The 15,770-nt window shown below is 36.5% G+C and overlaps 1 protein-coding gene across 1 annotated transcript in view; it reads right to left on the bottom strand.

Annotated features, from left to right (window-relative positions):
• The window catches only part of CPS1 (carbamoyl-phosphate synthase 1), a 126,524-nt gene that overhangs the window by 22,190 nt on the left and 88,564 nt on the right, over positions 1–15,770 (bottom strand). The window contains exons 25-29 of the mRNA XM_057745630.1: positions 15,255–15,436; positions 9,030–9,224; positions 8,540–8,607; positions 6,569–6,644; positions 1,982–2,059 (exon numbers count right to left, since the gene is read on the bottom strand). Coding sequence (XP_057601613.1) covers positions 1,982–2,059; positions 6,569–6,644; positions 8,540–8,607; positions 9,030–9,224; positions 15,255–15,436 — 599 coding nt within the window. The remainder of the gene's footprint in view (positions 1–1,981; positions 2,060–6,568; positions 6,645–8,539; positions 8,608–9,029; positions 9,225–15,254; positions 15,437–15,770) is intronic.

The raw sequence follows: 15,770 nt of genomic DNA on the forward strand, positions 1-15,770 counted from the left end.
GCAAGAGGAAAATATTCTTGCCCTCATTTAGAGGTAAGAAAACCAAGACAATATAAGAATAAATAACCCAAGTACATGTGACTGCTATGTGACCAAGTCAGGATTTCAAACCCTTATCTGTCAGATTGCAAAGTTTATGGTCTCAATCACAATAACCTGAATGTTAATAGTATGTGTGTCGTTGGAAAATGATAAAGCTGAGAGTGTGGGAGAATGATTGCGTGACTGTAAAAGACTTAAATAAATTACAGGGAAGATTTGTTTATCAGATTTATAGATGATTTAAAGCAGAGTGACATTTGAGTCCCAGTACTCCCCCTGTCACTTATGAGTTCTGTGACCTGGGTGAGATACTTTATCTGCTTAGCCTTGGTTTCTGCTAAGATAGGAATAACAATGGTACCTGCCTCACAGAATGTTGGTAAGGATAAAAAAGAACACATAAACAGTGTCTGGCATGATATTTAGTGCAGAGTAAGCACTCAAATTTTTTATACTGTCTAGAAATGGACAGTCAACATCTCACTGAGCTCTGAAAAAAAAATATATCTAAAGTACTATGTCCATTTCTGAGTGTGACTGTTTAAAAGTTACGTGAATAACTTGGAAGGATTCCAGGATAAGCATTGGTTGAGGTCTAAGAGAAGCTTAGGGCAAAAGCACATCCTAATAAATTGGAACCAAATCAGGCCAACAGACCAGCATTACTTTACCAGAACAATATCTGAAAAAACACAAATGTCTGTAGGCCATCCTTACATTCTCCACTTCCACATTGCTATGATCACATTCCTCTTATTTTATACCTCAGTCTCAAATACATAAAATGTTGAAAAGGGGGAAAGATTATACACATGCTCCGTGACTCTGGAGGCCAGGAGTTCAGGGATGAAAATTCTAGGGAAGCAGACCTTAGTGCAACAGAAGGAATATATTAGATGTCCAAGAAGTAAAAGCAAAAACAAAAAATATATACATCATCTTGCAACTTTTTATGCTTTGTATAACCAAAAGGGTTAAACAGAAAAAAAAAAAAAAAATGACCACTTTCCAGGGTTGCTATGAAGAAAATTCTCATCCTTGGGGAGTGTGGGGTTGAAATAAATGATATTTAAGGGTGTTTAAACTCTAGATTATATGATAAGATGTCATCATTACTATATATATAGTATTTTTTTTAAACAACCCTACTTTGAATTGTTAATCTGGAAGACAAAAAACAAACAAAAAAAAAACAAGACCAAAACAAACACACAAAAAAAGGCTTTAACATTTTCAATAGAGTGCAAAGTAGAAGATGAAGTCCATTTTATTTCCTTAAAGCAAATAAAATGACATGGACTCCACAAAATATAAATTCCTATACTTCAAGATAAGTCATAAATGCCTTATTAGTACAACTTGAAAACTAAAGGAAAGCGCTCTTCATACTTTCATTTCTCCCTGAAGTTGAAGGCATTCATTGTATTAGTGATACAAGATGTGATATGGTAAGCCAATTTTATGTTATTATCTTTATCCACTCTACTCTGTTTAGTTTTGCTTTTATTAACCCAATAAAAAGGGGGAGGGTGGAAAATCAAGAGAGAAGAAAAACTAGGGATTCAATTAGGAACTTCAGAGAGAAAAGTATTGGATGTTTTTCTAATATCCATTGAAACATAAAAGGAAACCCACAGACAAAAGAAAATGAGAGAGAAAATCTATTCAAAAAGAATGAGCACAGGACGATAATTAATTTTTAATATCATCAAAGAGAAATTCTAACAGTATGAAAAGCCAAAGATATGATACCCATGATACTTCAACTGAATTGTCAGCAAATTTGAACACTTTTTTGACTGAGCAGCTTGTCCATTATTATTAGAGACCTGTTTTGTAGAAATCATGAACTCTAATCTGAGTTATGTTTCTAAATTGCTAAGAAAAAAATTTTTTATGGGAAGGCAGGGTTGGGGGAGATGGGGGATAAAGCACTTACTCTTCCATCTTTGCCAACAGCATCCATTTCCACTTCCCGGGCCCCCTCGATAAATTTCGTCAACACCACTGGGTGTTCCTGTCACCGAGGAAAACAGAGGGACAGAACCTTTAGCTGAAATTACATGTATAGTGTCAAGTAAATCGTGTACCTTAAGTCAATACCAGGGCAATACTTGGAAAAGAAAAAAAAAAGAAAGAAACCAATGCTCAACACACAGTACAAACTCATTAGCCAATTTGTTTTAAAAACAAGGTCATTCTCGTTCTCTGCTAATAGTGAGGAAGAGGAAATCTTTCTCCAATTTTCAGTTCTTAGAACATGAGTTTTGAAATTTCAATTATCGACTTCTAGGTGAGTGAAAGAAAAGAGGAGGCTAAGGAGAAGGCAGAATGAGGTTCCTTTTCTGTCTCCAGAGTTATAAGTATCTCTCTATTTTATTTATAATTATATATCAGCATTGGCTCAGGTTTTTTCTCTCTTCCTACACTTATCTTTCCCAAGCACTACAATGTCCTCAATAAGTTCTCTATATAAGAATTGTGAATGAACTTAGAAGGTGTAGCATTTTGTTTTAGTTTTATCAGGCCAAAGATGGAATTATTTACATGGGATTGACACGCTTTAAATCACTTCTAAAGTGTGACATTTGCAACTGCAAAGTCAAACATTTTTCTTTATAAATCTTAAAATGGTCTTCCTTTCTCAGCTGTTTCAGACCGCTTATTATTCTTGATGTTCTTCCTGCACTCAGTTCCTTCACGATAGCGCTGCAATGCCCTCCACAGCCTGATCACTAGATGCTTTCAACAGAATGAATGAAGTAGTTGAATGATGATCTCCGGGGTTTAGGCATCTCTTCTCCTCTGTGCCCCAGGCACCAGCATTCTTTACGACTGGCTGTTTTCTTACCAGACCCTGCCTTACCTGTCTCCATGCCTCTCTTCCCCAAATGCACTCCACCTTCTCTCCTCAGCTTCACCTTTCAAATTTCAACCCATCCTTCAAGGTCTATCTCCAATGCCACCTCCTCCCTAAAGCCTTCTCTGAACATCTCTTTTTGCTCTGAACACAAACTCCTTTTGTCTACTATCTTGGAGTTCATCATCTTACGCATGTGTACTAAATGTAATATATCTTCTCTCCTTTAACAGAACACTTTAAATAGAACTAAATTTTGTGAAAAATTCAAAATAATCAGTCTTATGCCATAAGTAAGCTTCTCTCTTCTTAAATTTATTATTAAATGAAGAAATTTTTCCCACTTCCCTTTCCTCAAGGGCCTATTGGACATGCAACTGTCGATTAGCCAAAAAGAAAATTTCATCTCTGTTCCCTCCTTTTAAAATATTGGATGTTTACTGTTGGCAGGCCTGGTGGAGCTGTGTTGAGACTTATGTGGGTATTTTTCCCTATATTATAATAATAACAATATAACTGCAAAAAAAGATAATGTTTAATAGCTGTCTTAGTATCTCTAGCCAAACCTAAGACAGGGGTTCTTGTTCAAGCGATCTATTGAGGGAGTGAGGAGAGCAGGATGGGGCAGCAGGAAAAAACTAGGAAGTTCGTGGTCTCAGTGGGGACTGGATTCAGCCTTACCCCATAGGGAGCTCTGAGCTGCAGCACAGAGTAAGTCCCATCTTGAGGCAAAGGGCAGTCATTGTCCAGGGTTTCAAGGGTGGTGGTCAGGTGAGGGATCTTGCCTCCTGGTTGCCAGAGGCTCCCATTTAACTGAGAATAGTTGTAGCTGAGAAGAGGTGTAGCTGGGAGCTACCACAGTAGTTGGGGGATGGATGCTCCCACAGGTGAAGGGGTCTGAGTGGGACATCAACAGCATCCTCCATCCTAGCCAATTGAACACATTTACGAGATAGCCCTTACTATATTGAGGAAGAACATGTCTTAATAAATGTCCATCTTTCAGCAGCATTACACATTGTTGGCCTTCTTAAAGCACTTTCTTCCTTAGGTGTCCACGATCACCCTTCCATATTTCTTTCTCAGGCTCCTTCATGGTTCTTTCTTCCCTACTCAGCCCTTAAATGCTGAGATTAAATTCCTTTCATCTCAGTCTCAACTGTTCTTCTTCCTCCATACTCTTCCAGGTGATTGCTTCAAAGCTTCAATTAAGATGATGTTCTATTGATTTCCAAATCTATATTTACACCTCTATCTTGAGCTGAGATCTTGCTCTTCAATTCCAATTATATATAACCCTCTGCTTTCAAAGCGTCTCTACTTGGACTCCTCACAGGCACCTCATATTCAAAAGGTCAAATATTAAATATATGATTTCCCTTTCTAAAATTTCTCCTCCATAAGTGTTCCTTGTTTCAATAAATGGTACCACTGTCCATCCAGTGTCTAAGGCAGAAACTCAAGAATCATCTCTTATCCTCCTTCACCCTCCACCTCCATCCACTCATATCCACAGTGCACAGTCTCAGTATTTCTAGAACACATGCACCTCTCTTCAGCTTTACTATCATTATTCTGATCCAAGGCACTGTCATCTCTACCCTGAGCTATACAACAGCCCTCTAACCTCCTTCCATGAATTCAATCTTGTCCCAGATTTCACTTTCTATACTATAGAAGAGTGATTATATATTTTTTTTAACTTTCAATTGCTCTTTTTTTTTAGTTGAAGTATAGTTGGTTTACTCTATTGCGTTAGTTTCAGGTGTACAGCATAGTGATTCAGTATTCAGAAAATATGACTAAAATCCAAACTCAGTATAATGACTGACAAGGTTCTCTTTATCTGCTCCTTGTCTTCCTGCTTCTCCACCATCATTATAATCAATACTCCCCACCATGTTTGGTATCCTAGCCATGGAAGTAAATGTTTTATCAGTTTCTAGAAACTCCATGCTCTTTCTCAGCTTCAGGCCTTTACACGTGCTGTTCTTTCTTCCTACTCACACCCATAATGTAAACCTTTTAATTCTGAATCAACCATTTTTAATCAATTTAAAAGTCCCTTCTTCAGGGACTGGACCCCAATATTTTTACACTCCCCTTCAACATCATGTATTTTCTCTATTGCAATGCTCGTCATATTTAATTATAATTATTTTATGTCTGAAGTCCCTAGTAAAGAGAGTCTTCTGTGAGACCAGAGACTATCATGAATGTAAACCCTGAAACCGAGAACAATGCCATTATAGAGCAGGTGCTAAATATGAATGGATACATAAATAGATCAGTAATTAATGGGGGATAGTTTTACTCTAGATTCACTGAATTGAGAAGCCCAGATTCTGCTGTAGTTTGATGGGGAGACTTGAACCAGAAGTACTCCATCAGGACAACTCCATTATAAAACTTTGGCCCTGTAAGGATTCAATCCACATGCTAGCAGGAAAAAAAATATTTTTTAAATATTCTACAAAGTAGAGGCTCCATGAGATCCAGTGTCCCAGACACAGAACACCTGCCCCATCACTCGCATGAGACCAGCTGGGTCTAGCTACTGGTTTCTCAAAAGATGAGTGTGGCAGAACCCCCTCGCAGGCAGTGAGATAGAGAAGAGGGCAGTGTCTCACTGCAGAGCACATTAATGAAAACTGGACTGTGGGAGAGACTCCCTCCTCTGTTATTTGACTTTCACACAAAAGTGAATTCAAAATCCACTTGGTTTCTTTATACTCTGTGTCGCTTCCCACTTTTTATCCTTATCCACTCTTTTCACTGACCAAACTTCCTTAGGGAGCAACTACCACACAGAAAGGAAGCCCAGCTTCATGTGTGCAGGAACAGTCCACACTCTTTACTCCTCTTTGAAATGCCTCTGATTTCACTCTTCGGCTCTCTCCCAACTCCACTTGCCTAACATCAAACTCTTCTCTGTGAGTTGTGCTTCCTCTCTCTCTCTCCTTTTTTACTTTTAGCCCCAACTAACTTTTCAAAGCTTTTAAAAAGAAAATGTTACTTTTATCCTCTACAGTACAAGGTCTGCAGATCAATAACCCCACTGGGTAAATCTTAAATGGATCACACCGAGGTAACGCCGAAGGAGAAAATAAAAGCTGGGGGCAGTGGAGGAAGGTGGTTGAGTGGCCACAAAATTATGAGCATTTTTATTCACTTACAAATGGAATGCACCAAAATGAAAACAATCAATAGGTGAGTGAGGGGATTTACTATTAAAGTTGCAGAATTGACTAAGGCAAAGAAAGTCTCTCCAGGTGAAAGAATTAAAAATCAGGGAAGCCTTCACTTGTTCGTGATAACCATGATTGGGCTGCCCTTGAGGCTGGAAATCCTAGTGATAACCTGACCAGCATCTAACTCATGAACAGACAAGGTTCATGCCTATCCAGCCTACTCCTGGAGACTAAAATAGTATAAATTTCTGTTCTGATCAAATATTCACTGTTCTTTCTTCTTCCACTAACCCTAAGGATCCAGATATAATTAAATGCATTTGTGTTTTCTCATTTCTATATTTAGGAGAATAATGGGTAGAAGGAAGAAAGGAAAAATGTCATAACAACATCCTGTGCAAAGAAAAACAACATATAAAACAAGATAGCAATTAATAGAAGAGGTAAAAGCCACCAGAAGGAAATAGGACACTACCTGAGAGACTCTAGTGGCCTCCTCTAGGAATTTTTTCATCTCATCCTCGGAGAATACCACATTCATGGCAGACCCACTGGGTAAGGAGGGAAAAAAAAAAAAAAAAGAGCTCAGTTTCTTTTACCACTTCAGAAGTAAAGCATGCTAAATTCGAATGCTTTGCAGAACAGTTCCAGGCAACATCTAGTTCCAGTCTAGGTTAAGGAAGATGTCTTTTTCTACAGAGACTTTATGTAATTAACAGGACAATGGGCCAAAGTAAAAAGTCTCCCAAGATGAGGATGGGGGGGTGGGGCGGTGAGGCCTGAGATAATGCCCAAAGAAAACCATGGTAGCTCTTAGAGATGGTACGTCCCCAAGGTTCATCCCTTCTGATGTATTGTTTTAACTCTTTTCTGGTTCCAGGTAAGATTTAAACTGTAACAGGATTCATTCCAGGACATAGTTTTCTCAACTTGTCTTCAGAGTTCATTACCCACAGCTGATCTTAATCCGCAAGTATGCTGTCAAAGCAGGTCACTTTACTATCTCAACTGGGTTACAAAAGAATCAATTTCTTTAGTAATATTTGCAAATATAATGTACAGTATCTGGCTGAAATGTATTCAGCTGTGTCCTTGCAGATTCTTGAGAAAGAATACCATCTGAAATCAATTTACTCTGAATTTTGGCATTTTTCAGAGTGGAATGGGAGGGGAGGAAAGAAGGAAGACTAAGAGGAAGGGAATAAGGAAGAAAAATATTACTTTCTACTTCCTTTTAAAAAGTAGCATTTTCTTTACCTTTTCTACTATATTGCAAATTTTACACATAAAGAGCTTTCAATTTCTTCATCTATTTAAGACAGGAAGGCTAAGGTAATAATAACATTGATAATTCACAGTATAGGAAACTAAAGGAAAGATATGGATTGCAATGATGAGAGGAAGCACAGTAGTCAGAGATGCTTCCTGCAATCCTCCCTAAATGTCTGTGTTGTTTAAATTAACTTACATTAATACCTCAGAGAAGCAGCATTATCAGACTGTGGTTTACACAAAATGTCATTTAAATAAAAAGGAAAGTTTTCCACCTCATTTGAAATTTTTCATTATTTTAAAGAATCCCATCTCAAATTCCATTTACACTTTCAAATTGTGCACAGCAAATTACGTTTCTCTTATTATCCCCTGTTCAGTGAAGTAGTTCCTTACATGTGGTAACATCTGAAGTAAGTGACAATTGATGACTTCTCCTTTGATGATAGAATTTAGTTTCAAAATTTATTATAAAAGACACTGTCCATGTCCTCCAACATTAGAATTCATTTATTAAAAAATGTGACCTCAAAAAAAAAAAATTTCAAACCACAGGCACCATCAGAAGGTGGTAACAACAGTTGAAGATAAACTGCTGTTTCTGGGTATCAGAAAACAGATGCTGGTGAGAGATATCCCAAGCTTGTTTTGTTTTGTTTTTGCTCTTTGGTTTTTTAAATTGTCCTCTTCTTTAATGTAAAGCTATCCTCCCTCCATTTGGCAAGGAGATACCCTAAGCCATGCTTCCAAAACGTAGGATTGGAAACATTTTTGTCACTCCCTGAAGGAGGAGCATTAAGCTGAAGAACTGTGCACAGGTCTTCACTCTGGCTGTGTTGGTGTGGGGATTGTCGATGGATTTACAAATTACTACGCTTCAAAGCATAGTACTTTTAGCACACAGTATGCAGTTCTGTATCTCCTGATTTTTAAATCATTGTTTTATTTTTTATTTATTTTTTTTCAGATCTTTATTGGAGTATAATTGCTTAACAATGTTGTTTTAGTTTCTGCTGTACAACAAAGTGAATCAGCTATATTTATATGTATATCCCCACATTCCCTCCATCTTGAGCCTCCCTCCCACCCTCCCCAAGTCACCCCTCTAGGTTATCACCAAGCATCAAGCTGATCTCCCTGTGCTATGCAGCAGTTTTAGAAAACAGTATATTACCTCAAAACATAGGAAGGTCTCAGCAAGCAGGGGTAGCCCACAGACTTCGCAAATTCCAATGCCTCATTCTAATTAATAGAAACAACAACAACAAAATGCATGAATAGTTTAAAATATTCAATAAAAATGCAGAATGGTATCATTAGAACAAGTGGTAACCCAACTCTTTTTAATCCTTTCTCTCAAAAGTCACCATTAAAATGTAAATTGGGCACTGAAAACATAAAATTTCTAGTTTCTAGTTCTAAATATCAAATCTAGTTCAAAAATAGTTTGAACTTCTTTTCATTGTCGGAATCTTAATGAGAATACTCCTATCGATTTATAACCAGCATTTAACTGCAATCATGAAAATACAGCGACTTTAAAGTAAATTCACTAAGCACAGTGCATTCTGTCTGCCCTGCAGTTAACATCTGCAGTAGTTAACATTCAGGTTATGACTCTTCAAAAGGGAACATTAAAAACAGACTTGTGTTTCTCTCCTTACCAAAGTGTTAACAGCTTTCCATGGTGCCTGAGCCACCTTCAGCTCATCCAAGACGGCTGAGAAGATGGAGCGATCCTCAGCCCTGTCTATCTGCATAGGGCTCGTGCCCATGATCTTGACACTGTTCTTGTATAGCGGGACTGCCAGGTTGTTTGGAATCTGGCCCCCAACTGATATGATGCAGCCACCACATGCCTGAAAAATATGTCCTCAATATCAGCCATTGGATGATGAACAACTGTGTTAATACTGCCTCCATCTCCCTACTGGAAATGCTGAACACGATTGTGATATTTTCACTATTCCCATCAATGGATATATTGTTATGCCACAAAGACATAAACAGATTTAGTCCTGACTTACCTGCTGAAATCTCTGTAAGACTCCCATACAACTACACGTGATTATCATGTACGACTTCCATACAATTGCATGTAAATGTGTGACATTTGCATGTGTGGCAATTAGAAAAAGAAAACCAAGTCAATGAACATTTCCATCCTGTACTTTACATTATAATCAATTAATTCTTAAACCTCTTGTGATTCCCTAAAGGGATACAGAGCTCTCCCTTTAACATTCACCTTTGCTGTTGCTCTCTACCCCAGTACTTCACATTCAGATTAATCATCTATAAGACTACTTCACCAAGTTACTCCTATACTTGGGAGTTCTCCAAGGTTTCCTTTGCCTAAAGGATAAAGTGTTAACTCATTACCACCTGGGCCATTAAGTCTTTCCAATCTTATATATGCTCACTCCTCTCAGCCCCAGGAAGACCACCTACTCACTGTCCCCACCTTCATTTCCACCAGCAAGATTTCTCACCACTTAACCTTTCCCTGCCTGTTTGCTTTCTTCCTTCTCCTTTCCCTTATCTAAACTCTAACCATCCCTAAAGTCCAGTCTAAATCGTACCTCTCATTTTGACATCCTCTCTTCTTTAGTGCTGCCTTGGCAACTGTCTATAGTACCCAGAATTGATTTCAGTTCCTATTTCCTTACTATTTGCATTATAAGCGGTCCCTGACTTGTTAACTTTAATCTCCTATGAGCAGTCAAAACTCCAAGGTTTTTTTTTTTGTAAAAGCCCACCAAATCTCAAATTTTCTCAAGAGTAGTGTTGCAGAGGTGAGGGTGAGTCAAAGAGGGCTGGTAGTGTTATACGTTTCGGTGTATAAACGAGACATTATTATTTATATTAGAAAATATTACAATATGTGATAGGCTGTTGATCTTGGCATAATTTGTGTTTGCCTTAATGACCTACTAATGAATATTGCTGAAGTAATATATATGTGTCAAATGTATTTTGTCATTATTTGAAATTATTCTGAAATATTTTTAAAACGGGTGAAGCTAATTTCTCTCTGAGAAGAGAAATTATGTACAGCCTAAGCAAATACCCTGCAACTGAGTGCTTAAATGCATTGTAAACACTATGGAAAATAATAGTCCGCATTTCTGCATATTTATAAGTATACTCAAGCTACTTTTATCATTTTTTATGTTCAACATCCATTTTTTTGCAAAACAATAAAAATTATTCTCTTAACTATAGTATTTTTATTTACTTATTATTTTTACTTTATTAGCAGCATTAATGTTTTAGAGGCCTAGAAACTAATTCCTCAATTAAATATATACAAAAAGTCTCTTATGTGAAAGACTTCAAAATAAATTCTAAAATTAAGGGAGAAGTAGCCAGCTATGAGCAAATATTAGAGTCAATTGGACTAACTAGGCACTTAACGTTGAATAAAAAGCCTCTAAGTAATAAATATTTCAATATTTTCCAAAATAACGGTATGGAATTGATTTTTATTTTTCAATAAATTAACAACTTTAAAAACAATAATAATATAAGCTGCTACCATTTATTAATTACATTGCTACATACCCTAGACTATGTTTTGCCCTTCAGGATATCACTTTGAGGCAGTTATTACTATCCCCATTTTGCAACTAGGTAAACTGAGGCTTGGTGAAGGTGAAGTGACTTGCCCATATTTCTTATCTATCAAATACAGACTTACTTGAACTCAGTTCTACATATCGTACAGCAGTTATGCTTACCTAATAACATCAAATGTTTGAATCTGAAGCTAACCCTTTTTTTCTTGCTGGTTTCAAAGGTAGTGAATGTTAGAGGATAGGAAGAGAGATATTTCTAAAACATTCTTTCTGGGAAGTGGTAAATAGAAAAACTTTCACTGTAAAACCCTATTCTCATCATTGACCTCCAGAAATAAAGACCATCACTTGGAAGGCAAATGACATCCATAGGAATGTTTTAGAGTAACGGTGTGATGGTTTAGTGCAGGCTTTGTCCATACAGCAAAGGGAATTCAGTAGAAGAGAACATATTTGTGGAATGAAGTTAACAGAGGACAATTTTGTGGACGAATTTTACCTTAAATTGGCCCCAACTCCAAGCACAGAACTTGTAGGGATGTAGGGAAGAGAATCTGATATCCCACAAAGATAAATTATTATCATAATCACGAGTGCTTAAATAGTTTCAAGTAACTTACTGAAATAAAATATTCTAAAATTCAGACTTGTCTCACAGATTTCTAAATACTTTAGGCCTAAAATAATTCCATTAGGGTCCCAAAGTTCCACTGATCCTACCTAGATTTGTTTGTAGCATTTTTACCCCTCTTGGTTTCCTAGTCTTTCAACCTGATATCACTAAGCTAAGGTATCACCACACAAAAATCTTCCTGAAATAGTCTTTAAGCTGAAATAACATCACAAATTTATTTTTAGTAGTGAGACATTAAACAAAAATGCTTCAAATTTATTTGAGAACTTCTCAATTTCTCTTTAGATACTAATCACTTGGGTCATTCCTTATTTTTATGGACAAATTAAATGCTTTAATATAGATGGAATGCAATGTAAGAAAATTTGTCATACTAACAGAAATAGCATTTACTTCATTAAAAAATAACCCTGACTTTTGTAATTTCATGTATTATCTCTAATCAACAAACCTCCACTATTTATACATCTGTCAGTGAGGTTGATCATGCATTATATTTTAGTAATTCACATTTTAGTAAGACATTTCTAACATTTCAGACACACTCTTTATATTTAATTACAATTAAACCAAATGCTAGGAATGAACCCCAATTCTAGTTTTGAGTGATGCATTCCCTGACGGGTTTTGCCTGTCACTAATCAATGTCTGTCACTCTTTCATTCACTTAAAAGTTGTGGTGCAGAGGTACCACTGTCTGCATATACACATGGCATTAGGCATTAGAAATAGGAGAATTAAATCATTAATCAGAGTACATCTTTATGGGGTATGATCCAGTAAATTATACACTGTAAAAACAAGAAAAATTATACAATCAGGACGCAAAATGGACAGGGACAACATCAGGTGTCAAATATATTGCCTGCTGTTTTTAAACTCCCTCTGTTTTTTAATGAAGAAATACTAAGTGAATTAAGAAATCGGTCCTAAATGGGGTGTGGAAGTAAAAGAAAATTAATGTTGTTTGCTTATATACCTTTTCAAACCATGAGTCTCCAAAGAAAGAAAGGGAAAACGTGAAGCTAGCCCAGGATCTGTGTGATTCTTATTCATTGTTGTAGCCTATAAAGATTATTGCATAATTCATCCCCAGGAAATAGATCTAACAATAGGTCTAATAAAAGAGAAGCACAGTGTTGGAACTTCTATAAACAATGTAATAATTTTCAACTCATGTACCTCAAAATAATATGAGAACATCTTTTGCCTCATAAGGCGTGTCAAACAAAACCGTCAACTAGGCAAAATGTCATCCATCAAAGCTTTGTAGATGGCAGACACCAACTTCTCACTTTCTTGACTCTTCCCCACACTCACACACCGAAATATAAAAAATAAAGATACATATCTCTTCTCAAGGAGCAGAACTCATGAACACAATCACAAAGAATTAATGACTTCAGTGTAAGGGTTGCTCGTTACAAAGTATAACAATGCCTGCAGCCAAGGGATATATCAGTATACATTTTTCTATTAAAAAAAAAATAAAAGTGGGAAGGCGATTTCAGCATATCTAGCATCCCTTCTCACTCAGCTTCTGATCAAGACCTCCCTCCAAAGCAGCCTGCTTTACTCACAGGGCATGTCACTTTTCTGACTTCCCCTTAGGGTTTTCCTTAGAGGTGTTTTTTTTGATGCCATGGAAACAGGCTTGGTCCTGAGCAAAACCAAGAGACCTGGACCAAAAGACTCATCATACTTTCTATCATCCCATGTAGCTATGTATGCTTGGGAAAGCCTATTGCCCTTCTAAGTGACTCAAATGTGTGCTTTTAAATAAGTTTAGACGTGCTTCCAATTTTCTGCAAATTTACTGCTGAATGCCTCAGTGCCTTCAGCATCACTAGGGCCATCCAAGGTTGAATAAGGGCAGCCTCCTGAAGGTTGAGAAACAACTATCATGAGAGACAATGCCTGTAAAGCCGCTGTGAACAGACACAACAACCTTATACAAGGAAACACATACACAAGTATATGTACATATGTGTATGATATATGCATATGATATATAATGTTTCTTGTGGGGTAGTTTAAAGAATACATCAATGGCATATTATTCTTATGTTCTCCAATATAACATTTAAAATTACCTTATTATGTATAGTAGCACTATAAAAACCAATTAGCTTCAAATAGGGGCCAATGTATTTATTTCTATCATACTGAATTCAGTTATAGTAAAAGGACCTCATTATCATCCATGTGTGACTGCATCCAAAGGCAGCTAGAAGTTTTTATCTTTCCTTAAACCACTTCATGGGGAAATAATTAATTATGTGTAAAATGCCTGCTGCTATTGCTGTAATGTTTGTTAATATTTTTTAAAACAATTATGTAACTTTTCACATATTATGTCATGGATTCCAGTTTTATTTTAATGTCTTAAAAGTAGAGACCTAGTTTTATAGTTCTCTATCCTGCTGAACCTGATTTTTAAAAGTTACTCAAGAAATATTTGTAAAATATACTTGTTTTGGTCCCCACCTATGTATCTAAAATGAATTAAAAAATCATTAGAAAAAAACCAGATCAGAGAGAGAACTAAAAATTGTGTATATTCTATCTAACGGTTTTTCATTGTATTAAAAGATTAGTAGGCCAGGCCTAAATAGAAATCCATGATGATACATCGATCCTAAATTTGTGTATTTTTGTTCACAATAATAAAATCATCACATTGTTCTAGCACTATACTTTATACTTGACAATGTGATCTCAACCACAAATCTCATGTTACCGTCACAGTACCTACAGTAGCACATTTTAACACTCGCATGATTCATCAACAACAAAAACAAAAAGATGAGGCACAGAGAATTTAAATAACTGGCACAAATCAACGAATTTTCAAGTCAAGAATTTGTTTTGTGGCTCTGAGTCAGTATTTTTCTTTTCCTTAAGTGTCCATATTTTGTACGTAGGGATGATTCTCTGTAGCAGGAAATGAATTATAATAACATTAAAAAGCACAGCTACTGGACATCACTCTAAAATTTTCAAGTAGGTATTTTTTTTTTAATTGTAAGCTAACTTGTTCTATAGACTTACAGTAACCTAGGGTCATATAAATCCACAGTGAAGATACACTCAATAATATTGGCGTGAAGGTGGAAAAGCTACTTACGAGAAGGCTATAAAGGAACCAAAATCATTCAGAATGAACTCATTGATTTTAAATTGAAGACTAATGGCTTCATCTGATAGCACAAAGAATTAACCAGTTCTTCGTGAATGACTGACTTGTCTCCTCTGAGAAATGGTCGTGATTAAACCACAAGAGCACGTGAACTAGAGAGAGATTGCTTGTGATACATCGACATGACCACTTAAATCGCTTTACAAACTATTTATGGGGGCCCTCTTATGCTAATTAATATGTGTCTGGCACATGTTACTAAGAAGAATTTTCAGTATAACTGGAATGATTAGAAAGATAAAGTGACTTTTTTATGAAAAATAATTACTCTGTGCCAGGGCCTCAAGAATCGAAGGCTGGGGTGAATTTTTTAGAGTTTCACTACAAAATTAGACAATGGAAGACACTGGCAGCTCTTTCTCCTAAGGGGAATTACAATATAAATCTACATACATGAATACACATATATAAAGTATGCATTGCATATATTTTTCTTTTTTCTTTCCTTTTTCTTTTTTCCTTTTTTTCTTTTTTTTACCTCCTGATGGTAGATGTCTAGGATTCTCTCCAAAGACAACTCTTCAAAGTACAGTTTGTCACACTCATCAAAGTCTGTGCTCACGGTCTCAGGGTTACAATTCACCACCACTGTCTTCTTGCCAAGTTGACGCAGTGTACGGATACTGGAGACAGCACACCAATCAAATTCCACGCTGCTGCCTGCAGAGACGATGAGATTGGGGAAAGGGGGGCAGAGAAGCTTGAAGTTACAACACAGAAAGAAGCAGAAATATATTGCCAGTCAGTCCAGGCTAAGGGAGCTAATGCCCTTTCAATTCAATTTTTTCCAAAATATAAATGCACACTACTACGCACACTATATTATTAGTAGGAAAAACCGGGACTAATTAAACAACACTGACAGGTTGGCTTGTTTTGTATGCTAAATTCTGCAAGAGGTAATCTCCATATTTGAAGCATTCAGAACCTCAAAGTTAATGGGAGATAACTGTAATAATAATTTTAAAAAACCTCATTTACTGAAAAGAAACTC

Source organism: Hippopotamus amphibius, chromosome 8 (genome assembly GCF_030028045.1).
Source record: "Hippopotamus amphibius kiboko isolate mHipAmp2 chromosome 8, mHipAmp2.hap2, whole genome shotgun sequence".
NCBI classification, from domain to species: Eukaryota; Metazoa; Chordata; class Mammalia; order Artiodactyla; family Hippopotamidae; genus Hippopotamus; species Hippopotamus amphibius.